The 26,310-nt window shown below is 36.3% G+C and overlaps 2 protein-coding genes across 9 annotated transcripts in view; both read left to right on the top strand.

Moving 5' to 3' along the window:
* The window catches only part of CPB2 (carboxypeptidase B2), a 48,662-nt gene extending 33,044 nt beyond the window's left edge, over positions 1 to 15,618 (top strand). Inside the window, exons 8-11 of the mRNA XM_077778794.1 lie at positions 1,311 to 1,404; positions 7,362 to 7,564; positions 11,254 to 11,341; positions 15,362 to 15,618. Of these exons, the coding sequence (XP_077634920.1) occupies positions 1,311 to 1,404; positions 7,362 to 7,564; positions 11,254 to 11,341; positions 15,362 to 15,546 (570 nt within the window). The 3' untranslated portion in view covers positions 15,547 to 15,618. The remainder of the gene's footprint in view (positions 1 to 1,310; positions 1,405 to 7,361; positions 7,565 to 11,253; positions 11,342 to 15,361) is intronic.
* A 741-nt stretch (positions 15,619 to 16,359) lies between these two features.
* The window catches only part of ZC3H13 (zinc finger CCCH-type containing 13), a 96,467-nt gene continuing 86,516 nt past the window's right edge, over positions 16,360 to 26,310 (top strand). For 6 of the 8 annotated variants that reach the window (XM_077778805.1, XM_077778803.1, XM_077778802.1 and 3 more), the window contains exons 1-4: positions 16,360 to 16,695; positions 22,513 to 22,638; positions 22,954 to 23,063; positions 25,603 to 25,714. In XM_077778805.1, coding sequence (XP_077634931.1) covers positions 22,522 to 22,638; positions 22,954 to 23,063; positions 25,603 to 25,714 — 339 coding nt within the window. In that variant the 5' untranslated portion in view covers positions 16,360 to 16,695; positions 22,513 to 22,521. Of the gene's footprint in view, positions 16,696 to 22,512; positions 22,639 to 22,953; positions 23,064 to 25,602; positions 25,715 to 26,310 lie in introns of those variants that run through there. The other 2 variants (XM_077778799.1, XM_077778804.1) reach the window with 2 other exon arrangements.

Below are 26,310 nucleotides of genomic sequence, written 5' to 3'. Positions count from 1 at the left end.
ACCTGAATCAGAGTAGGTTCAGCCATCCTCTAGATATTCCTACTCTCTCACTGTCTTTATGTCTTAATACTGCCAATTAGTCCCTGCAGTGTGAGAACCTAATTTCTCCAAGGTGATTCTTGCTACAAAACCAAATGCCAGCGGGTGGAAGCGGACTAGAAAGGTTGGCAATAAAGTTGATGAGAGTGGGGGAAAGGTGCAACATTATCCCAACTTCAGGTTTAAACAAAGTCTGTGCATATGTGTATGTCATCAAATTTCCCAGTTTGTCCCTAAGAACCCAATGGGGCGATTTGCTTTATGTTTACACATCAGGATCGAATCAGTACAATCAAAGGAACTATCAGGTTAGAGGTATCTTCACATCTCGACCTCTTGACGCTTTAAAAATTTTTTTAATGTTTTTATTTTTGAGAGAGTGATAGAGACAGCATGCACCGGGGAGGGTCAGAGAGAGAGGGAGACACAGAATCCGAAGACAAGCTCCAGGCTCTGAGCGAGCTGTCAGCACAGAGCCTGATGTGGGGCTCGAACCCAGGAACCGTGAGATCATGACCTGAGCCAAATTCAGATGCTTAACCGGCTGAGCCACCCAGGCGCCCCCTCCTGATGCTTTTAAAATGAGAGAGTTGAAGTTAATCTAAAGAGAGCATTGAGGGGTGCCTGGGTGGCTCAGTCAGTTGGGCATCCTACTCTTGATGTGGCCTCAGGTCATGATCATAACGGTTTGTGGGATTGAGCCCCATGTAGGGCTCCTCACTGACAGTGCAGAGCCTGCTTGGGATTCTCTCTCTCCCTCTCTCTCTGCCCCTGCTCATGCACTCTCTCTTTCTCTCTCAACATAAATAAACTTTATTTTAAAAAGGAATATAAATATAAACATATAAAACTAAAAGTGTAAATAGGAAACAATAAAGAGAGCATTGAAACTCATGACATATGGTTTTAATTTTAGTTGAAACACAAAGTTATTTTACTTTTCTCAGAAAGAATTAAAACTGAAGCAAACAAGACTAAAGAGAACCAATAAGCAGCCTAGCAAAGCCAAATGAAATTTCCATGGGTATAAGTCAAAGTTGATTAAATATTACCATTTCATTTGGTTCAGACTGAAATAGCGTGGAGTGAACATGATTGAGACCTGGATAGAGGAGGGACTGTGAGAAAAGAACGCTGTGAAGACAGGGGCGGGGCAGAGTGCTGGCTTTGCAAGACAGACACACAACTCTGGTTACTTAGGCTTTAGAAGTCGTGTCTTTGCTTGAACTGCAAACATAGCCATCTTGGTTATCAGTATTTTGTTTATTTAGAATCGAATGTGGAGAAAGAACCGGTCTTTTCATGAAAATAATCCTTGCATCGGAACGGACCTGAACAGGAACTTTGCTTCCAAACACTGGTGTGGTAGGTTGTTTGCTTTATTTCTAGCAATGTTCATTCATTTAAAAGGGGATAGTCACAAAGCAAGGCCTATTAACTTAAAGTGATTACAGGGGAGGCCTATCTGAGTCCGGAAATAATTCTTTAGTTAAATGCAGTGTGCTGTAAATATGTACAACTTACCTTAACCCCACCATGCTTCCATTTCATCTTTAAAAAAAGGAATTTGGTGGGCACCTGGATGGGTCAGTCGGTTGACTCAGGTCATAGTCTCACATTCGTGAGTTCGAGCCCTGCATTGGGCTCTGTGCTGACAGAGCCTGCTTCAGATTCTGTCTCCCTCTCTCTGCCCCTCCCCAACTTGTGCACATGCATGTGTGTGCATGCTCTCTCTCTCTCTCTCTCAAATAAATAAACGTTAAACAAAAGGAACTTGGACCTGTTCTTTAAGGTCCCTTTTAGCTTCAAAATTCTAATACTCTACTTTTCTAAAATAGTAATGAAGTGACTGTTAAAAATCCTACTTTAATGAACAAATAACATTCATCATCAGAGTATCAAAGACCAGGGTAGCTTGCATATCTCTCCTTTTTAATTGCATAGGAAAGTGTTTACTTCCACAGCATTTAACTTATGTCTAGCATAGTGGAGGTTTATCATTTCTTAATTTGAATGAGTCAAAGTACTCAATGGATATTGATTTAGGCTTTCAAGAACATTACCTGAGGGCACCTGGGTGACTCAGCTCGTTGAGTGTCTGACCCCTGATTTCAGCTCAGGGTGTGGGATAGAGCCCCTCGGCAGATGTGGAGCCTACTTGGGTCTCTCTCTCTCTCTCTCTCTCTCAATCTCTCTCTCTCTCTCTCTCTCTCTCTCTCTCGCTCTCTCCCCTCCCATCCCTCTCCCCTGCTCCCATTTGCTCTTTCTCTAAAAAATAATAATAATAATAACATTGTTCTCAGGGAGATAGGTGTTAGGTGTTCTCACACTCCCCTATTGTATTTCATTGTTACTACATTTAAGAAACAGCTATAGAACAAAACTAAACCTGATCATAACCTTGAATCATCTTTATTTTTGGAAGTGGGTACGTGTGGCTCTGTGGGAACCACAAGATACTGAAAGCTATCGAAGCCACACAACCTGTCTTCTAATCACCCCTTTGCCCTACACAATGCTATGTACGTGATTGTACATATTTCCTTTTAAAAAAGAAGAGAAAATTCGTGATGTTGAACATTTCATCATTGTCTCAGAGCAGATGTGAAAACCTTACAGTGGAGTCCTCACTTTATTTCCTTATTTCCTCCTTCTCTAGGTGAGAGTCTCAGTGAGGGAAGGGACCACTATGCATTACCTAGTGCAGTGCCCGGCGCACACAGGGTTTGCAGAAATTAATTAAATGAATATAGGAATGAACTGGTTGTTCTGGGAGAGCTACAGAAGTAGTAAGCAAGCGGAGGAAGGAGCCGCTAATTTTCCCTCAGGCTCACCCCTTTTGTGATTCAGGGATCCACTGAGTGGTTTCTCTATGAGAGCCATTCTTAAGATTGTCCCATAAAGGTACCACTGCTGCCCAAAGACTGCCACAGCAGTGATCATTGGGCAGGGGGTCAGAGAGGCAGCAGCGAATATGAATATGTGGTAGATCTGAATAGAGCTGGTAGTTATTAAGCACGAAGATGTTTACATATGCCTCCCCCTGGGTTTCATTATCTGTGTATCCGGGGTGGAGAATCCCAGACTCAGAAGGTCAGATCCCTTGCTTAAGAGCACAGACTTAGGAAGTGGCAGAGCTGGGTTATGAAATCAGGCTGACCGATTCCAAAGTTTTCACAATTCTTGTATGTCTGAGAATCACTCTTCTGTTACAGGTTCCCTTCTGGAACTTCTTCTTTTATCTTGAAGCTCTTTTGGTGCTCTATTTTACATAACATTTCTTAATGGTGAAGCCAGTGGTACCTAATTTGAATAGCAAAGACGTCAAATATATTCTGTTACTGCCTTAGAAGAAATACCATAGGCCACTCTGAGGCAAGGCGCTTCATTATTACCCATCACCAGAGTTAGAAACAGAAACAGAAACAACAAGCAAATAAAAAAAAATAATTGTAAGGACTCTTTTTTTTTTCCAGTGTTCCAGTATCTCTTAAAATTTTTTTAAAGTGTTTATTTTTGAGAGAGAGAGAGAAATAGCACAAGTGAGGGAGAGGCAGAAAGAGAGGGAGACACAATCTGAAGCAGGCTCTAGGCTCTGAGCTGTCATCACAGAGCCTGAAGAGGGGGCTCAAACCCAAGAGCCCAGAAATCAGAACCTGAGTTGAAACCAGAAGCTTAACTGAAAACTGGAAGCCACACAGGCAAGCCCCCATCCCGATATCTTTTTAGTAGTATGTAAGCAAGCCAGTGAGAAAGAACTAAATCTCTCTTCCTTGTGCCTGCAACTAGAACACATCTTTATACTTTTTTAAGAATCTAAAAGAGCACCTTACTTTTTAATGAGAAATGACATATCAAGCCTGTTTATTTATTTCATGTTCATTTCCCCTTCCTCTGTATTAAAATTGTGTGTGTAGTGTGTGTGCATGTGCATGTGCGTGTGTGTGTGTGTGTGTGCATGTTGGAGTTGGAATGGGGGTAAGGCTGTCTTAGACTGATCAGGCTGCCACTAACAAAATACCGCAGGCTGATGTCTCCGACAAGATAAATTTATTTCTTGCAGATCTGAAGGCTGTGATCAGGTGTCATCAGGGTAGGTTTGTCCTGAGGCCTCTCTCCTTGGCTTGCAGATGGCTACCTTCTCACTGTGTCCTCACATGGCATTTTCCCTTTGGGCACATCTCTGGTGTCTCTCTCTTTCCTTAAAAGGACACCAGCCATATTATTTCAGGGTCCTACCTTCATGACTTCCTTCAACCTTAATTACCTCTTTAAAGGCCTTATTTCCTTTTCTTTTCTTTTTTTTATTTTTTTAAATTAAATTTTATTTTTTTACAAATAGTTTATTGTCAAGTTGATTTCCATATAACACCCAATGCTCATCCCCACAAGTGCCCTCCTCCATGCCCATCTCCCCCCTCCCACCCACACCCATCAGTCCTCAGTTTGTTCTCAGCATTCAAGAGTCTCTCATGGTTTGTAAAGGCCTTATTTCCAAACATAGTACATGGTGGGTTAGGACTTGAGCACAGGGATTTGGGGAGACAGAATTCAGTCCATAACAAGTAGTATTTTGTGAGGACTTCAGGTCTCAAACTTCCTAAGATAGATCCACTCATTGTCTAAGATGTTAAGTTAAACTACAAAGTTTTTGTAACCAGCGTACAGTGGCAAATCCTTTATTTCTTTCCAGTGAGACTGTAGTAGTTTTTAATCATTTTATGGTGCTAAAACATACATAACATAAAATTTGTCATTTTAGCCACTCAGTACACTAAAGCATTAAGTGTATTCATCACCAATACACATTTCCAAAAGTCTTCTTCATCCCAAACAGAAGCTCTGTGACTATTAGGCAATATCTTCTTATTTCCCACTCACTGCAGCCCCTGTAATTTCTACTTTACTCTCTGTTTTATGAACTTTCCCATACTAGATATCTTTTTATTCCAGCGTTCATAGATTAGATCATGTTTGAGCTTGAAGGGACCTAGTAGACCAAGCACTACAAGTGGAGCACCTTCAGCTGAAAGAGATGAAATCGCTTGCCCAGATCACCATGCCTGTTAAGAGCAAAGCAGAGTCTCAGACTCCAGTGTCCTGACTCTCCATGAATCTTTCTACCAAAATACTTGAAATCTCTAGAATGACAATCACAGAATGAGAATCTGAGGCTGCACTACAGCAGTCACTAGCCACATGTGGCCCTTGAACACTTGAAATGTGACTTGTCTGAATTGAGATGTGCAGTGAGTATAAAATACACACCAGATTTCCAAGACTTAGTGAAAAAAAGTAACATACAATATGTCATGAATAATTTCTATATTGATTGTGTTTGAAATGATTGTGCTTTGTACATATTGGATTAAATAAGTTGTATCATTCAAATAGGTTCATCTATTTCTTTTGAAATACATGGTTATTTGAAAACTTAAATATGTAATGTGTCTTATGTTTCTATGGGACAGCTCCGGTCTGAGGATTCATGTTAGGGTATCACCTTCTCCTTCATCTCTTTAATGTCCCTCCATCTCTACTCCTAACATATAATCTCTATTCTCTAGAACTATATATCAGGGGGAAAAGGGCAGGAGTAATCAAAGGAGATGGAACTNGTCTCTCTCAGAAATAAATAAAACATTAAAAAAAATACAAATGAGGGGCACCTGGGTGGCTCAGTTGGTTGAGCATCTGACTCTTGACTTCAGCTCAGGTCATGATCTCAGGGCTGTGGGACTAAGTCTTGTATTGGGATCCATGCTGAGAGTGGAGCCTGCTTAAAATTCACTCATTCAGTCAGTCATTCAGTCCCATCATCTGTTTGTCTCTCTCTCTCTCTCTCTCTCTCTCAAAATAATACAAATGAAATACTTGGAAAGGCCTTGGATTTTCTTGTGTGGAAAACAGTGTTTCACAAACATTAAGATTGTTTCTATTGAAAATAAAAGGAGGAAAGCAGAGCAAGCTTAAGTAAGGTAGGAAGGATGTGTAAGGACAATGGAGTAGCCCATGGAACCCCAGGAAAGGGCACCAAGCCTCAGAAACAGCTTGGAACTGGGCCTGAAGCACTGTTGTGGGCTCTGTCTCCATTCATCACTGCAAAGCACAATGGTTTTTTTTTTTTATTCCAATCCACATGATGATGATGATGATGATGATGACGACGACGACGACAAAGACCAAGTGGAGGAAAAACCATAGTTACTAAATACTTAGTATATACAAGGGACCATGCAAAGCACTTCATATATATTGTATGGAATCTTCATTAAATCCACATTTAATGTATAATTTTCCCATTTAGCAAGTAAGAAAATCAAGGTTTAGATAGGTTTAAAACATTTCACCCAAGGCCATGTAGCTATTAAAGGGCAGCACCAAGATTAGAATCAAGTGATTGGGTGATTAACAATATGCCACTTGGCCTCTTATTGTAAAAGGTCCTTACCACCCAGAATGTTCACTTTAAATCTCCCAAAACAAGATTGCCAAGAGGATTAAATGAAATACTGTGTGTACATCTTCGAGTTCAGGTCAGCTGGTGGTATTACTTGTGTTGTCTTCTTTGTTCTAGGGAGTAGCTGAACGGACACTAGAATCTTTGTCTCAATATCAAGTTATCAGTGGAGGGGTTCGGATTGACAACACAAGTCAAGGACCTAGTTCAAGATTAATCAACTGTTTCTAGGAGGGTCAGAGGTGGCTCCCTGAGGCTCCACCCCTGTGAGTTAAAGAAGAAAGGTGAAGTGTTAGGAGACAGGCTACCATCCAAAGTGATGTATACTATAATCTCTCAAAAGGCTGAATAAACATTACTCTGGCCCCAAATATTACCATCTTTTTTTAATTTACCAAACCTCTTTAGCAAGTTAGAAGCACTACTGAAGGCAGACTTGCATAGTCTGAGTTCTCAAATGAGACTCTTCTTTTATGGGCTACATTGATTAGTAATTTTTAAACTACAAATATCAGAAAAACCAAACTCACATTGGATTAAAGAAAATGGGGTTTCTAAAATATGGGATTTTTTTCTTTCACATAACTACAAGATTAGAGGCAGGTCTGGTATCTCTGAGATGTTCTTAGCCACTTTCACAAGGGGCACAAGATGGCTGTCCCCAGGCAGCAATTGTTGGGGTATTTGCTCAGAGGGCATATAAACATCTGTTTCAATAGAAACATAAATATGTTCTTTACAGAGCTCTGTCTAGTCAGTTTCTCTAAAAATGTGACACCATAGACATTAGGAGCATGCACTGTTAGGGAAATCACAAATTGCAATAGGATATGCTAATCCCACTCTATCAATTTCACTTCAGAGGAAGGTGCATCAAGTTTCTCGTGCTCGGAAACCTACTGTGGCCTTTACCCTGAGTCAGAACCAGAAGTGAAGGCAATGGCTAATTTCTTGAGAAAAAACATCAACCACATTAAGGCTTACATCAGTATGCATTCATATTCCCAGCAGATACTCTTTCCATATTCCTATAATAGAAGCAAAAGCAAAGACCATGAGGAACTGGTAAGTGCTACTTATTTTTTTTCCATTAGCATTTCAGAAATAAAAGAATACCAAGTTCAAGAATCAAAAGCTGGTGGAAAAATTCTCCTTTGGAGGACAGATGGAAAGATGCTTTATATTTTGATCTCATTCTACTGAGAGTCACCCTGGGTCATGGTTCACTGAGGGAATATAATGAATGGGTCCTACTCTGTGAACAAGAACTTCAGTCCAGCAAATGGGTATCTAAAAACATAACAGACATACTGCTTGAAGGTCATGGGGGGAACCATTCCTCATGGAGCTGATCTACGTATAAAGCCCTAAAGCAAGGACAAGAGTCTCTGGAATTGTGGGTCTGTTTTGTGGTACCCAGCTTTCAACAACAGATAGATCAAGTCCTGGTACATCACTCATTAATTTGATGTCAACATTGGGAATTGTGTACACACTGTCCTCTCTAACCCTCTGGCGGTTGGTTTTATTAAAAGCACCTCCAATTTCAACATTGCAGCAAGAACCCTTTTTTTTGGAATGTAGTGAATGATACAGAAGTTCAAAGAAGACTCATTTAGTTTGCTAACCCCTCACTCCTTTTTGGTCCCAAATGTTCTGTGTTTGAGTTGATGGCAAAGACTGCAAGGGTTTTGATGGATTGTAGCTATGATTGGCCAAATTCTCACCCCAGATGCCTTCCAGACAATGGAAGGGTTATGGCAACAGTCTGATTCTTGCCCAAGTTCTGATCTTTATGTAGTGGTTTATTTCTTGCTGACTCATTTTAATCTGGCTCTCTTTCCTCTTTCTATTTTTATTTTTTAAAATTTGTATCTATTTGTTTTTGTTATTGAAGTATAGTTGACATACAATATTATATTAGTTTCAGGTGTACAACATAGTAATTCCACAGTTCTACGCTTTATGCTCACTGTAGTAAATGTACTTACCATCTGTCACTGTATAACATTATTAGAATATTATTGACTATATTCCCTATGTAGTATTTTTTAACCCATGACCTCTTTATTTTATAACTGGAAGTTTATACCTCTTAATTTTCTTCACCTTTTTGATCCATCCTCCCAACCCCCTCCCCTCTGTCAACCACCAGTTTCTTCTCTGTATTTATGATTGTTTCCATATTTTTGTTTGTTGATTTGCTTTGTTTTTTAAGATTTCACATGTAAGTGAAATCATACACTATTTGTCTTTCTCTAACTTACTTCATTTAGCATAATACCCTCTAGGTCTGTCCATGTTGTTGAAAATCTCATTCTGTTTTATAGTTGGGTAATATTTCATTGCACACGCGCACACACACATACACCACATCTTAATCCATTCAGCTATCAATGGATACTTCAGTTACTTCCATAACTTGGCTATTGTAAATAATGCTGCAATAAACATAAGGGTCATGTATCTTTTCAAATCGTTGTTTTCATTTTCTTTGGGTAAATACCCAGTAGTGGAATTACTGGATCATACGATATCTCTATTTTTAATTTTTTGAGGAAACTCCATAGTGTTTTCTGTAGTGTTCACCTCAATTTACGTTCCTACCAAATAGTGCATGAGAGTTCTTTTTTGTCCACCTCCATGCCAATACTTGTTATTTCTTGTATTTTTTATTATACCCATTCTGATAGGTGGAAGGCAATATTTTGTGGTGGTTTTGATTTGCATTTTCCTGCCGCATGGTGATGTTGAGCATCTTTTCACGTATCTGTTCATCATTTGTATGCCTTCTTTGGAAAAATATCCACTCAGGTTCTCTGCCTATTTTTTAATCAGATTATTTGCGGGGGTTTTGTTTGTTTGTTTTGGTGTTGGTTTTATGTCCTGGTCCTCTTTCAGGAATAAACTATAGCCACATTAAGGGCTAGAAGTGGCTGATGACAAGTATAATGTTATTGGCACCTACTGAAAATAGCTCATTTAGAACCTAAATGTACTTGATGCTTGCAATTATTTCTTTTCTCAAAGGAAAACTTTTATGGAAAGCTCCTTTATTGGTGTTATCCTTGAAGAAATGAAAGGGTATTTATTATGATTTGGAAATAGAATTAGTCTGATTTCCCCTTATTTTTGGATTACTATTATCACAAGTATTTTGTTGAGAGTGATTTTGTGTAAAATCTTGTGTTTGGTGGACACTAAAAGAAGCTTTCGGAAGGACCTTGCCCTTTAAGAGAACATGATATGGTCAGGGAGCTCAGCCACTAGCGAATGTTACAAGTACCTGTATTCCAAGGGCAGTAACTACTAAATAAGTTGGCACAGATGGTGAATCCTCAATTCTGACTGGGCCAGCACAGGGTGGCCTCATTAAAACTATTCAAAAGTAAAGGCTAGAGAAGGTTGGGGATAAAGTCCCTGTCCTTGAGGAATTTATCATCTCTTAAAAGTTCACATACTCCAAAGAAAAAATAATAACGAAGGGCTATTAACATCAAAGAACAGATACACTTTCAGCCAGAAATGGGAAGATAGGAATTCTACAGGCACACAGGGAAGGGAGGACATTCAAAGCTGAGGAGATGCGTTCTCCACAGGAAGCACGTTCAGGGGACCATGTGGGTGTGAAAGTGGAGAGTGACGCCATCGGAAAGTATATGTGGTCAGCTTGTTTCCATGTCAGAATAAATTTGTGTTTTATTCTGTAGACAGTGGAGCTCTGTTACAATTTTTCTGAACAAAGGAATGGTACAACGTAATATGCACTAAATTCCTCCGGGTTATTTTAAGAGAGTGACAGTGAATACTAGCACTAACTTCATAAAAGATCTGGATAAGCTAGAAACAATTGTAGTAGAACAACAGAGTTACTCATTAGTCTGTTGCTTCATCCTGGGAACATGATCCTTTTTGTGTGATGAGTCTTTAGGAGTCATTAGGCATTTTACCCAAGAAGAAAATAGAGTTTGTGAGAAGGGAATGAAGTACGTATTAGGTATACAAAGTATTTACAGAAGCTGCATTTAAAGTTTGGTGATGATTTTGTGTAGGAATAGGGTAACCCCAGGCTGTTTGCCTTCGGAATACAGTTATACTTTATTTTATATAATAAATGAACTCCTAAAAAAAGCATGTGGGAATTATTTTTTCTTCAAGTTAAATAAAATTTTCAATGTATTGGAAGAGTCTATATTTAATGCCACCCAACTGTGATTTCTATAAAACAAAAAAACATTTTTAAAAGTTTATTTTTTCTTCTTACTACACAGATTTTTCATATATACAGTTTTTTCCAGCTTTGTTAAGATATAACTGATGTTTAACATTGTGTAAGTTTAAGGTGTACAATGTGATGATTTGATACACTTCTACATTGTGAAATGATTACCAAAATAAAGTCAGTTAACACATCCATTGCCTCGCATAATTACAACTTTTTCTTCTGTGCTGAGAACGTTTAAAATCTACTCTCTTAACAACTTGCAAGTATATAAAACAGTGTTGTTAACTATAGTCTCCATGCTGTGTGTTAGATTCCCAGAGCTTCTTCATTTTATAACTGGAAATTTATATCCTGTGACCAACATCTTCCCATTTCATTCACCCCTAACCCCCTAGCAACCACCATTATACCTTCTTTTTCTTCACATATACAGTTTGATTCATTTAATATATGATTTTCTTTAATAAACTCTACCTGTCTTGCTCCAAAGCTGCACATTAACTGAAGTTTCATATTTTATTGATTTCAGTCTCTAGTGGCCAGTGAAGCAGCCCGTGCTATAGAGAATACTAATAGAAATATCAGATATACACACGGCAGTGGTTCGGAAAGTTTGTGTAAGTATTTCTCCTTAACATCTTGAAGAACTGTGAGGTACTAAAGAAGTCTATGTGTTTGGTTTTTCTGTGTGGATTTAATTTTTTCTAAATATAATCTTTAAACAAGGTCACGTGTAAAACAGTTGGATTATAACAATTAGAGATGGGAGCATGTTAGCTATGACAGCACTGAACAAGGCTATATTAATATATGAGAACACTGAAAAGAAACCAAAGTGGTATTTAAAAAATCATGTTCACTGCTATAGAACAGAGATTATAGAATTGGCATCATAGTAGTTGAGTGAAGCAGGAAAGGTCATAAAGGATTAAAAAATACATAAGATACCAATGGCCACCATATAGGCCTGCACAGGTTGAACACTAAACAAATCTAGAGAACACTGTTTACATTAGATGCTTGATAGTGACAGGCTGTGCTCATTACAGCATACTATAGTTAAGTGTCTTTTGCTTGTATCATGCTGATGATAGCTTGTATATGGCAAACTCTTAAGAAATATTTTAAAATTTAATTTCTGCTGTTGGCAGATATTTATGAGGGACTCCTTTTCACCCACATTGGGATGACAGATAGTGATTTTTATCCTGTGAAACTGGAGGGGGAGATGGGGAAAGAGGAAGAGGAAATAAGCATGTAACCAGGTGCCCACAAACTACGACCCATAGGCCAAATTCAGCCCACTGCTTGTGAGGCACAGGCTTGTGAGATAGGAATAGTTTTTCCATTTTTTAAATGGTTGAAAAAAAACAAAAGAAGAATGAGATTTTGTGACACGTTAAAATTATATAAATTCAGATTTCCATATCCAAAAATAAAGTTTTATTTGAACACAGAGACACCCATTTATTTATGTATTGTCTATGATAGCTTTCATGACAGTAGTATTGAACAGTTTTATAACAATTTGTGGCCCACAGAACCTAAGGTATTTACTATCTGGTCCCTTAACAGGAAAAGTTTGCCAATCTCTGATATAAACAACTAAATAGTAAAATATAGTATAATCCCATTGATAAGTGAAGAAAATAAAATAGGCTTAAGGATCTGAGGATGACTGCAAGAGAGAGAAGCTACTTAGCTAAAGTGACCTGGGAAGGTCTCTCTCTGTAGGTGACACTTCTGGGAGATGTACCTGACAACTGGCTGCCAAACAGTGGTGTCAGAGAAAAACCGAGGAGAGGGAGTGGCTTGTGTAAAAGCCCTGAGACAATATTCAAAACCCCAAAGTTTTCTTTAACAGGTATGATCTACAGGAGTATAAAAATACATTCATCTTAATAATTACATTCATATGATTTTCAATAAATTGCTTTATCCCTGGATGTCCTTTTAGTAGGAAGTCCAGAATCTTCCTCATCCTCATCAACTACCCCAAAATGTCTCAGAACAAAGAGGGATCAGACTGGTCTGCATGGTATCTGTCTCTTGCTGTCACTGGTCCACTGCTACCTTTGCTGACCCAAGTCCTTGAACTGTCAGAGAGGAACCCCATACCTTCCTTTCACAATTCAGAGCTTTCTTGATTCCCATCCTCTTCTTTATCATTGTTCCCCAAAGCATAACCATAGAGCCTCAGGGCTGAGGAGCTTTAAAAGCAACTTTCTGCTGTGGTGAAATCAGTCTATCCCTACATATTCATTCATTCAGGATACATATAAGTGGTTGTGTGCATAAGCACAAGAAAATGTCTAGAAGAAGAAATGCCAAATATTGATAGTGGTCAGAAATATTTGCCAAATAACATATTTAATCCACTGCTGATGGATATTTCTCAGTATTAGAAACAATGCTTTGGTAAACGTCTTTGTAGTTAATTCAGGTACAGGAATTAGAAAGAGGCAGAAATGATCATTTTACATACTATAAGATTATCTATCTGGAAAACAGTAGAAATCAACCAAAAATGCTAGTAACAATCACAAGTTGAGTAATGTTTGGGGCACCTGGGTGGCTCAGTTGGATAAGTGTTCTGCTCTTGATTTTGGCTCAGGTCATGATCTCATGGGCACGAAATTGAGCCCTGAGCTGGGCTCCATGCTGGGATCCTGCTTAAGATTCTCTCTTTCCCTCTCCCTCTGCCCCTCCCCTGAGTACATGCACAAACTCTCTCTCTCAACAAACAAAACAAAATCACAAAAGTTGAGTAAGGTGGCTGACTATGAACTAAATATACAGAAATTCAAAGCTCTCTTATATACAACAAAAATAATAATCAGGTAGAAAATAAAATGGAAAAAAAGATCTTACTACCCCTTCATATTGTATACACATACACATGAACACACATATACATACTGGTACATACATACATGTGAATTCATTGTCAAATGTATATATGTGTCTACACACACAAATAAATCCATATATCTATGTGAAAAACCTAGAAAATTTTACTGGTAACAATAAAAGAAGATAAATACAAGGAGAAATGCATCATGTTTTTGAGAGGGAAAGCAATATAAAAATGTGTCAGTTGTGCTAAATTCCTCTGTATATTTAATGCAATTCCAATGAGCAGTTAAATGACTTTGAGCTTCATTTGAAGGAATAAAGTTGGTAGAACAGCTTGTAAAATCCTGAAAATTGAGACTAATAGGAGAATTTGCCCCAACCAGGTATTAAGGCATATCATAAACTTATAGTAATTAAGACTGAGGATCAGAGCCTGGAAGAGATATATCAACAGAAGGGAATAGTAAGAACAGAAAGACACTTAAATATATAAGGGCGTCTAGTAGCTCATAAAGGAGGCCCTTCTAAGAATGTTGGTTATTCAATTAATAGGGTTGGAAAATCTGACAACTTACTTAGAAAAAGAAATTAATTGATTACTAACATGCCTTTCTCCAAACTAAATTCCAGATAAAATATTTTAATATAAATACACTGCCATAAACCAAGTTGAAAGCTAAATAACCAAATAATAAAAAAAGCTTACATATTACACAAGGTGAGTCACACTAATATCGCTGTTATAGACCACCTATAAAATGAATCGAGTAGAAAAATAAACAAGATATAGAGTAGAAAAATCAAGCGGAAAAATATATGAAAATGGACAATAAATATACCAAATAAAATGTTCAATTCAGCAGTAATCAAAGAAACAAGATGATTCTATATTATTTTTCACCCATAAAATTGCCAGAAATGCACAATTCCTGTGGATGGCATGGGAAGGGAAGTGGGCATCTTCATACCCTGCTAGTGGAAGTGTAAATTGGTTCAATTCTTTTCAAGGTTTTTTGGCAACATGTAGCATAACTGCAAAAAGTACATACTCTTAGGAAGGTAAATCCATTCTAGGAAAGAATATTCTAAAGAAACAAAGAAGCAATTAGTAAAAACAAGAAAGTTCATTGTAAGGTTGTTTATATTAATTAGAAATTAGAAGAAAATCTAACGGTCTCCAAGTAAATAATTATATCTAGCTTTACAGTGTAATGCTATGGGTCATGAAAAATGATATTATAGATTTGAAGTCATTAATACATAAATCTGGTCAGATAGATCAGGTTTAGAAATGTTACAGGGCCACCTGGGTGACTCAATCAGTTAAGCCTCTGACTCTTGATTTCAGTTCAGTTCATGATCTTGAGTTCTTGAGTTGGAGCCCTGTGTCTGGCTCCCCACCACTGACGGTGCAGAACCTGCTTGGGATTCTCTCTCTCTCCTTCTCTCTCTAAAAATAAATAAACTTTAAAAAAGAAGAAATGTTACAAAACTGCATGTATAGGATAATCTTATTTATGTAGGGAAAAAATGATGTTAAAGCATGCACTGGGGGGAAAAAGGCACTAAAATATTAATAGTGATTATTACTCCTTGGCAGGGTTTTGAGTAATTTCTTCTTTAACCTGTTTGTCTTCAATTTCCATTTCTACCCGAATCTTAGATTAATAATCAGAAAAAAAAATCAACGCTATTTTTATTTTTAGGGGAAAAAATTCCATTTTGCTAGTTAACTTGAAATATCTGAATTTCAAAAAGTAATTTCTTTTTTCTTCTTGTAGACCTAGCTCCTGGAGGTTCAGATGACTGGATCTATGACCTGGGCATAAAATATTCGTTTACAATTGAACTTCGAGATAAAGGCAGATATGGATTCTTGCTGCCAGAGCGTTACATCAAACCCACTTGTACGGAAGCTGTTGCTGCTATCTCTAAAATAGCGGGGCATGTCATCAACAATGTTTAATACCCTTGATTTTTCCATTCTTCTCCCATATTTTAATTTACTGGTTCCAAAAAGACAAAATCATTGTACCAATTCTTTTTAAAGTTTTATCAGTAGTTTTGAGAAAAGGTTTTCCTATTCCTTGGTTTTGTCAAAGAACAAAATAAATGCTACCGTAAAATTAGGGCAGAAAAGGGCTCACATTTCTTTTTTTTTTTTCTAAAAAAATGTGTAAGAGGGTAAATTCGAATTTTTTTTTCTTTGATTAAGGACGTTTGACCGTCGACCTCAAGCGATTTTAATAACTAATTTCTAGATCATTGGACCACAAAAGGAAAGGTGGTTAGGACATTAAAGATTTCAGCTCCAAATTTTCAATGAACTGCCTGTGCCTTTAAAAACAAAACTGTCTCGTTTGCTCCACTGTAAGAAGCGAAGGCCCAGAAAGCGGAGGAGTGTCAAACACAGTACAAACACCGTCTATCACTGCTCAGTAAACGTTGCTGAGCAAATGAATGAATGGCTGTAGTTATTTTCAACAACAAATGTGGCATTTTGCGCATTTACAACAGCTGTTTATTGCAAGAAATTATGTAATAAAAGGAGTAAACTCTTTCTCTTAGATTCACTTTTTATTGGAAATTTTGGCTCCCCCCGGCTCGGGGACTCCTCTCCACGGATCCCCCACCAAGCACAGAGGTGATCATTTCCAATGCACTTCCAGGAGCCGACGTTACGCCCGGGGGGCGTGTCTCCGAAGGGGCGGTGCCTGCGCGCTGACGACTAATCTGGCGGCCGGAAGCTGCCTCAGCTGAGGGGGATCAGGGCAAACAGTAGACTTCCGGCGGCATTTTGAGTCGGTTCTCCTAGCGGCCTGGTAGTGTTTTCGTCGCCTTTTCTTACCTTCCACTCTCTCTTCGTTCTTTTTCTTCCTACGTGTCAGTCTAATTTGACCCTGGCAAGGGGCGGGCGGGTTCTACTTCTCAGCCACCCTGGGGACCCCTCGCTAGCGGAGGGCCGGTTCCCGGGAGTCGCGCGCGCACCTCCTTCTTCTCGTCGTCGTCTTCCCGGGGCCAGGCGCGGGGACACAGAGTCGCCTCCCCCGCTCCTCGGAGCGGTGGTGGCGGTAGCGCCTCCAGACTGAGCTTGCAACGAGAGCTCGGGGAAGAGGTAAGCTTGAATTGTGCGAACCGGTATGGGTATCGGGGGAAAGGCGTTGGGCGTGGATGGCGAGGCCCCGAGTTTGTCCTCCATCTCCGCTTGGGTCACGCCAGGATTTTGAGCTTTGCTTCAGCATCCCACCCTTAACTCTGCCATTGCTCCCTCGGCTCTGGCTTCGTTTCTCGCTTTTGTTCTGATTCCTGCGAGTTTGTGTGCGGAGTCGGGTCGATTCAGACAAAAACCTGTGCCGGGACACTGTTTGTGGGCTTGGGAACCCTTGCGCAGTATTCGCATTTGTATGCGCTGCAAGGGGGCAGGAATGTGGTCTTAGATTTAGAGGCTCCCTCTTTACGCATTTCAGATCTATGAGGAAAACTTATCTCGCTGTTGGTTGTATTTGGTTTTGCTTATTTCCTGACTGGTAATTGAAGGACTTGGGTCTAGGAGGTTGAGGAGTGCTACTTTACATTACCTAGGGAGTTATTTTTGGCAATTATCTGTCAGAAACCGGGGAAAGTGGAGTGAACGGAGAGGGTCTGTTGTTTGGCATTATCTCTTTCCGAACAGGTTTAAATAATTTATGTGGCTGGAAAAGTATTCAAAGCTGATATTACTTGAATGATATTGGTAGGTTCTTGTTTGTGGAGCGTAGTGTCCTAAGCTTTTGAGTTATATTACGAAGTTTTCAAATAACTTGAACTACTCTGAAAATTAGAGACGTATACTATCCGAGACGTTTTTGGGTTTTTTGAAGAAACAATTTTAAAAGTTTGGAAAATATCGTCACACTTCAACTAGTCAAAGTCCGTGATACCGTTGCAGTTAATCTAAATGTTTATGCAGTACTCATGCATATGCATATGGTGCCGGAGTTAGCGGAGTCCAGTTCTGCAGTGTTCGAAATTACTGGCTGTAGTACCTAAGCGACAGTATTGTGGAGAGTTTTGTGGGTATAATCTGTAGATTTTCATATACTTTGCAATTCTTAATGAAATGTTAAGATTATATCATGACAGTTTAAACAAGAGACTACTAAGAACGTTGATTCAGGTATAGAGCAGTTTGTGTCTGTAAAAATAGTTGTACCATGAAACTTGGACTTTTACTGTGTGGATCTGAAACTTAGACTTTTACCGTGTGGTTCTGGTACCAATCAGTTTTATCAAATGCATGCCTCTTACTGGCTTCCTAATTATTGCTGATTCGAAATGAATGTTGATTGCATATTTAAGATATGCAAATCAAACCAATTATCTTACTAGTAAATTAATACTAAAATCCAACAAGTTGGTGCTATTTTCACTTATGTACAGGTTATTAGAATTTTAATAAGTTATCAGTGTTAAATTGTATTACTGTATGCATTGGCAGTTAAATATAGAAAGCAAAATTGTTTAATTTGCATGCTCGGTTTTCAGTGGATGTTTGTTTTCGCCACTTCCTCCAACCCCACTCTCCATTTCATATAGAGTTGGAGCTATTTAGTAACAGTTGAAAGTTAACTGGTGTTGCTGTAGAAAGTGTCTTTATTCTTTTTTGGTAGTTTGTCTGTTGCAGTTCTATGTATTTCACTTTATACTAGTTGCCAGCATTGGTGATTCTCTGTGCATAGTCTTTTTTACAAATTATTTTTATTGCACAGTGCTACAGTATTGCCTTGCTCATAGAGCTGTAGTCAATTTAGTTCTGTTAATTTTGTTTGGAATTCAGTTTGGAATTGTTTTAGTCTATTTATATGTAACATGCAAGGTTGTTTTAGAAAGTTCTTAAAAAAATTCTCCCAGATTATGTATCAAATAAGTTTCTAAACTTTTTCTTTCAAATATATGAACTATAACTATGAAGAGCCCTTATTTTTAATATAAACCTTTTAATTTTAGAAATTCAATGGATAAGGATTTATTCTACTACCAGTTAGTACATTTATGTAGCTTTATTTGTTTAATTACTTGACGGTTTCCTAATATGATGCTGCTACTCATCCAGATTAAGATAATTTATGCTTTCATTTGTGCTAGGGGAAGAGGAGGCCTCAAAAAGATGTAATTATGTATTATAGTGAGGATACTAGAATTGATACATGTTTTATTGACAAGATTTTAGTAATTAGGCTTCAGGAATAACTGGTAATTTAAAAAGTTTCTATATGTTTTTCCTTTCTTAGCCATATTTATAGTATGTAGCTTTGAGTACATTGTGATACTTGTAAGTTTTGGAGGAAGAGAGGGACAGTTCCCATTTATTAAGACTCCCTTTTGTTTTAGTAGAGTCAAGCTTCGTGTCCCCTGTTTTTCTTTTATTCAATTGAAAAGATATGAAAACTTTGACATTTATTTACTCTGCAAATGGAAGAAATAGGAAAATAACTCAATACACTTTCACAGGTGTCACTTGGGCTTTGCTAATGATGGTGTTTGGGAAAGATTTAATGATGTGGGTGAAAGTGTGATGACAGTTTGAAATCAAAGAATAATTTGAAAACAGAACTGGGGGGAAAGCCTTTAAAGTCTCTAAGATAGAGAAGACTTTAATATTTACATTTTTTATTTCCTTGTTTCTAACTTTTCTCATATACTTTGAAGTATTTGCTTATTGAAGCATGTTCAGATACTAATTGAAAAAGGTATCCCCCATGTCTATATTGTGGTATTTTTTTTCTTTTTCTTTTTTTTTTTTTAAGTTACTTGTTGTTTGTTTATTTGAGAGGGAAGGAGGGAGGGGGAGAGGTGGAGGGGGAGAGAAAGTATTCCAAGCAGGCTCTACACTGTCAGTGCAGAGCCCAATGCAAGGCTCGAACATGACCTGAGCTGAAATCAGTAGGCCCTTAACCGACTGAACCACCCAGGTGCCCCTCTGTTGTGGTATTTATTTGCCTTTGAGGGCCCAAATTTTTAGAAAGAAAATTCTAACTAAGTCATATTAAGTGGTAACATACTTTTAAAGTAATAAATTAATACATATGAGTAAATGCTTTTCCTGTATTGTAGATTTTGTGTATATATTTAGACAAATAGGGTTTAAAGTATATTTTGCAAGCATAAAGCATTTTATCTATGCCAATCATGAATGTTTCAGTAATAATATTTAGAGAACTATTGGTGACTACTGATAGAAGTTCCTAGATAGATGATTAGAAGAATTGCTATTCCTTTCAGTTAGAAAAGTTCAAGTCCTACTTTTTCCCTTTTGCCTCAGATTTTTTTTCCTGTCCACAACCTCCCAATTAACATAGACCCAGTATTCAAAGTCAGTGTGATTTTAAGAGGAAGTCTGACACTGTTGGATGCTGAGAATATGACTTTTATTTCTTTGCTGCTTTCCTTTAAGTTGGAAGACTCAACAATAGCTAAAAGTAGTGATAATCGCTATGTAGGTGAATCTTGACTAGTTCTTGATGTCACCTGTGCAAGCAACTTTTTCTCTGTGGGAAGGAACTTTTTTAGTGGCAAGAATACAAGAAGGGATATAGGATTCGGTCATTAGACCTCACTTGAATATCTTCAACATACAGTCCAGACCTTTTGAAATCTTCAAAGTTTATGGTAATGATCTAGCATTAGAGAGAAGCTGTGGTTTTCAGTGGTAGGTCAGGGGAGTGGTAGAGTGCTGAGCCGAGCAACAGATTGTAGAGCAGGAAGAAAAACAAGAAGGGAGACGGTAGAAGACCGGTGTTTCAGATATAATAATAAGTAGCTTTTTGCCCTAATTATGGAAAGCACTAACATTAATTTGTTTTGGAGGCAGGTGTGTTGGGAGTGGTGGCATAAGGGGCTATATAGGAGTTTTGGAAGCAGAACTATTTCCATTGATAGTGGAGGGAAATACGTTAAGGTTAGGGTTAGTCTTTTTAGGTGGTGGGGTGGGATGCCTGTTTCCCAGGTTCTAAATAACTAATAATAGCTAATAAGGAACTTCTAGAACTCCTTCAATTGTAGGTTTATTATTAAATGTTTTAAAAACTGAATTAGTGAATGCGGATTATAATGTACATCTATATATTAATAGTTACAGTAATATGTAGTGAAACTTTAAACGTGTTTTTGTTCTAAACTTTCCCTATATATTTTGTGACATACTCACTTTTTATTGACTCCTGCTCAGATATAAATTGTAAAAAAGTGGCTTTCTTAGTTAATCAAAGCTTTACATTTTGTAGATCTTTCTCAGCTCCACTTATCTTGGCTTTCAGGTCTATAAAGAACATTTCAGTTTAGTAAATCAAATGGATATATGAAATTTTACCAACTTTTACTCTGTAAATTTGCCTTTGGGCTGAGAATGAAATCGAAGATTATCTTACACTACTAACTGTTGTATGTACGGTGGCTGTATAGTTCCTTACTTGGAGAACAGTTGACACATATGTGATTTCATCTTGCAGCACTCTATGCTGATTCTTTAAAATCTGTAATTAAAATTCTAACATCTTTGAATCACTAAGCATTAATTATTAACATGGTTGTATTTTATATGAAAGAAGCCTATACCTTCCCCCACCCCAATTTAAAACTACTATATTATATCATTTCCTGTTTTCCTCTTGGTTCATTATCTTTGTTCATTTGTCAAATGTTGTCCTTTTAGGATTCTTTTAAAAATGTGAGCTGAAAAGAAGTGTCTAACTAAACCAAATATTGTTTATAATTTTTCCTAAAAATTTGATTTGGTACTATCATGATTTAATCTCCTTTCAAGTGATAATGTCTATTTTGAAACCACATTAAAGAGGTTTTTGAATTTGTGAACTTTGTGGAGACCAATTCTATACCAAATGGAACTTTTACTTCTTTGGCTGCTATTGTTCATTCTAGTAACTTTTTACTATTGATAAGATTTCAGCAATTTAGGTTGTATTAAGTGTGATATGGATTAGTGTTTTTATTTGCCCTCTTAGGCAGTTCTTAGGCAATTCCCAGAGTGATGTACTAAGTTTTTCTAGATCTAGAATTTAATATCGTTTTCTAACATATATCATAATACTGATATTTTCATTTCCAGTTAAATTACCTGATTATATATTTGGATTTGTTTTGTTACGGTTTTAGTTTTGAATGTTTTATTTACCTTTGTAAAATGTTTTTACAATTTGCCTTTCTTATTTCTAAAATGGTAAGATAGCCTGTTCATCACTTTTAGCATCTTTGATTTTTATGTCAGTGTGGTATATAAATTATAGAAACATCTTGACTTCTAGTTCTGTAGCCTGTTCCATTTTGGAAAAAAAGTCATTTTATCAACATTGATTTTTTTTTTTATATTATTGGAAAATAAACATCCTTCATTAGACTGTTCTTTTTTAAGGTCTGTAAGATGGAGAAAATATTTAGTTTTTACTTTTCTCCCAAGCTGAGTTTTGGAATATACCTAATGTTGTTATACATTGTATAAAGCATAATTTCTACTATCACCTTATATTATTTCCTATTCTCTTTGACATATCTTTTCCTGTTAACTAGTTGATGGAGAATGATGTACAACTTTTCCTTGAAAGATAGTTAACTGAATTTTGAAACTTTTTTAAGGATGGTAGAAACTAAACATTTTATAGTGTGTTTTCTGAGGTTGAATGTACTTTGAAAACTTTGAAGAGGTAAAATTGTAGCCAACAGGTTTCAAAGTTGTTATAAATTCACTAATAAGGTGTGCCTTAGAAGATACCTTCTGTTACCTATGTTTACCTGTGACTTCTCTATGCCTTTTGTCTCCTGAGAAAAATTCCCCATAATTTTAGTGTTATCTACAGCTTTATCTACATGTAAGTTATGGGCTCAGTTAATTTAAAACTGAAGAATTTTACAGTTTTGCCTCTCTCTTTTTTGGTTAAAGTAGTACAAAATGTCAAAAATTAGAAGGAAGGTCACAGTGGAAAATACCAAGACCATATCTGATAGCACATCCCGAAGACCCAGTGTATTTGAGAGGCTTGGACCCAGCACTGGCAGTACAGCAGAGGTGAGTTGTCACTGGAACAGTCACAGGGCTTGTCTTATAATCCTATTCTTGAAGTACTGATTTGTATCATAAAGGTGAACAGATTGTTGTATTGGAGGAATGTTCAGTAAATTTTTAAAACTGAGTATCATAAAGAGGAGTGAAAAGAGTAACAGTTTTTATGTTTTTTTTTTTTTCCCTGATATTTTTATTGTTTGGGGAATAATGTATCTCAGGTTATCTGGAATTTTGGTAGAATTTGTTGTAATTTTGTCCCACTAACATCATTTTTCCAGAAATAAATCTGAAATTTACATAGTAATATCTGTCTCTTAGACACAGTGCCGTAATTGGCTGAAGACTGGCAACTGCCTCTATGGAAACACATGTAGATTCGTACATGGCCCTTCACCCCGTGGTAAAGGTTATAGCAGCAATTATAGAAGGTAAATTAAGAACTTTGAATTGTTCACATACTATTAGAAGATGGCTTTTGTAATTTAGTTAGTATAAAAGTCTGAAATACATATATTTGATCAGATTTTCTCTTTTGATGGTAGTCTTCTCAATAGTCAAAGATCAACAAGATCATTTTAGTTGTTAATTTCAAGATTAATAAAACGTATGCTTTAAAATTATTTGATCAGTATTTACTGTTTTTGCCAACACATATTTTTCTGTGTATGGCTTACTTCTCCCCCCACCCAATTATGTATGAAAATGGTTTAAAATAGAATTCTATGGATTTATATTTACTTAGAGGAAACATTTTTTTGAGGGGAGACTTTTTAACTCTTAAAATATTAAAATTTAAAGCATATAATTTTAGCTTTTTAAGATGTTCTTAATTCAAATCTTCCTGACAAAAGACAATCTACTGCAAGCCCTGGAGATTAAAATGCATTTGCCAAATCTCTTCTCACTACGTATTAATGTAAAATATATATTTATATGTGGATAAAGGTACTACTACCTATTTAGAACATCTTTTTGCTTTTGATAAAGGCAAAGCTAAATGAAATTTTTTAATAAAGACCTTTTATTTTTCTTTCAATTCAGTTCACAATTTTGTTATTTGTGTTTGAATATGTAACATGTAAAGATTGTCACAAAAGCAGTTTAAACCTGATTAATAATTAACCAAGTCCTAAAATTGAATGTGCTGATTGCTTTGGCTACAGCAAGAGTATGAAAATCGAACATTAGCATTTGCAGATTTTTTTTAAATAAGTGAAATGATGTGTGTGTTTGTGTATAGATTTTGAAGCTTAATAGAATTTAAAATTCAAACCCTGAACTGATTTTCTGTTCATGTAAAATGTACATTTTAGCTTACTTGTGATGCTGAATATTCTGTTCTTTTTGTATTTAGATTGTCATCTGTGCCCTCTGTTAATGTGAGAAAACCAGTTCTTAAATATATTTAAGTATCTGTATAAAACACCTGGGCAAAGTGTTTCAATAATTTTAATGTTTTTATATTATTACTATAATACATGCTTTAATTCATCTGAAATTTACTGTTAACTGACAGAAATTTTTATGCCAGGGATAAATTGGTGGTAAATGGGCAGAGAAATTGGTTAAAATGGAAAAATATAGTGTCATTACTAGACTTAGAATAAAGGATTTTTTAATTTTGTGCATGTTTTTCCATTTGCTAACCCCCTTTGGCTTTGTCTTTTTTTCCTTCTTTTGTAGGGAAGAGAATATATAGTTCATAATGTGATTCAAAGATGGAAAGAAAAGCCGTGTATTTCAGAAATGCTTGTTTAGTCAAAAGATATTAAAGTCATAATCTTTAATATGAATATAAATAAGTAATAAGTATATATATAAATTTAATATAAATAAGTCTTATTNCAAAAGATTTTCATGTACATTATAATTAAAATTTAAAACATTTAAGTAACTGGTTCTTAATAATAAGTTTCACTTTCAAGGTCAGATTTAACTGTTAAAACATTTAATACAGTCATAAAATATACATATAAATATTAATCAGAGCCTTTAGAGTGTATTAACTGAATTATTTCTTCATTAATATGATTTGTATTGATAAAAGAATTGATTTGGTTGGTTAACTATTACTTGAAATAGATGTAAATGTTTACGTGATTTCTTTTTATCTTTAAAAATATATATATATGCAGTATTTTTTGGTGGCCAGTGAGGTACATACCACTCCTTAACTTACGTTGCCCTTTTTTTAAGATCTAGGAATATTCTTTTAAGGGTTGTGTGTTTTCCATCTCTGCTTTGTTTTTTTACTTAATAATGGTGTGAAAATAATTGGAAAGCCATTTATCAAATTTTCAGTATAAATTATGAAGGTTTACAGAATTGAATATAAATATTTATGATTTTCCTTAATTAAAGGAAATCCACTACTTAAATCCTGCTTTGAATCCTTTAACTATTTTCTATTCTGAAACAGTATCAAATTTAAGAAGAGTTATAAGAATAACTTAAAAGTCCTATATTTGCTGTGATTCTTGAGGTGGGTAATTCTCAGTTGTTGGTGTTGCATCCAGCCACATACATACATACATGATAATAATGTTGCCTTTTGATTAATTTTACAACCTTGTGGTTTAAAACTTTATCTTCTGTTTACTTCAAATATAAATGATGCATTTGTGTGATTTTTTAGAAAAACAAATTAAGCTGTTAATTACAATTTTTTTTTCTCAGCTCACATACAGTTTCTTATTCATATCACTAGTACCTGCCTCCTCATGGGATTTTAATGTATACACTTCTGGTTGGTATTGGGAGAAAACCTGTAAGTGATGTTCATATTATTTATATGTTAATATTTAAGCTCAAGCAAATTAATTGTTTTTCTGAGCATTAGGAGCCATGGACAGTTAAAACATTTTTTCTTGATTTGTGATGTGTTTCTGTAAATACATTCTTATAAATGTTATATAAATATAGATTTTTGTTTTGTTTTTGTTTTGTTTTTGTTTTTTTGATTCAAAGGTCACCAGAAAGACCTACAGGGGACCTTAGAGAAAGAATGAAGAACAAGCGCCAAGATGTGGACACTGAGTCCCAGAAACGAAATACAGAGGAGTCATCCTCACCTGTTAGGGTAGGAATGAATTTCCCAAAACAAAGTTTAATTTCAGTAGTGATCTGTTATTTTCCATTTAAAATATTATCTTGTGTGCTGAATATATGGTAAATGTGTAATACCATGTTATAATGTTTTACGTGGAAAATGTAATTTAGAGGAAAAACATCCTCTGGGAAAACTCCTCATTCTTGGAATTAGTTCTTGATGGTAGGTAAGATGAAGGAAATTGGTTAGCAGAACTCAAGCTGAACTTCATAGGATTTCTGTATTTCGGTGGACATCAGGAGTATCTAAAAGTATCCTGAAGTTTTCAGAATTCAGCCAGCCATCATCTCTTGTTTGTGTCTAAGAAAGATTGAAGTGGATTACAGTAGAACACTTAGAAATTAAAACAACGAAAGCAAGCATGGTGGTGACAGAAACTGAATTAGAGAACTTAGGTGAAGGAAAGCACTTGTGACCACAAAGTCAGCGGTGAATTCCCTGATAGTGAAGCCATAAGAGAAATAAAATTGATGATTATATATAATTTGGTGATTATATAAATATATAAATTTCTATCAATATATAAATTGATTCAATATAATTTATTGAATAAAAGAAGACCTAAT

The sequence above is a fragment of the Crocuta crocuta genome, unplaced genomic scaffold (genome assembly GCF_008692635.1).
Source record: "Crocuta crocuta isolate KB4526 unplaced genomic scaffold, BGI_CrCroc_1.0 scaffold586, whole genome shotgun sequence".
NCBI classification, from domain to species: Eukaryota; Metazoa; Chordata; class Mammalia; order Carnivora; family Hyaenidae; genus Crocuta; species Crocuta crocuta.
The sequence above is the reverse complement of the archived record's forward strand: the minus strand, read 5'-3'. Positions and strand labels throughout refer to the sequence as shown.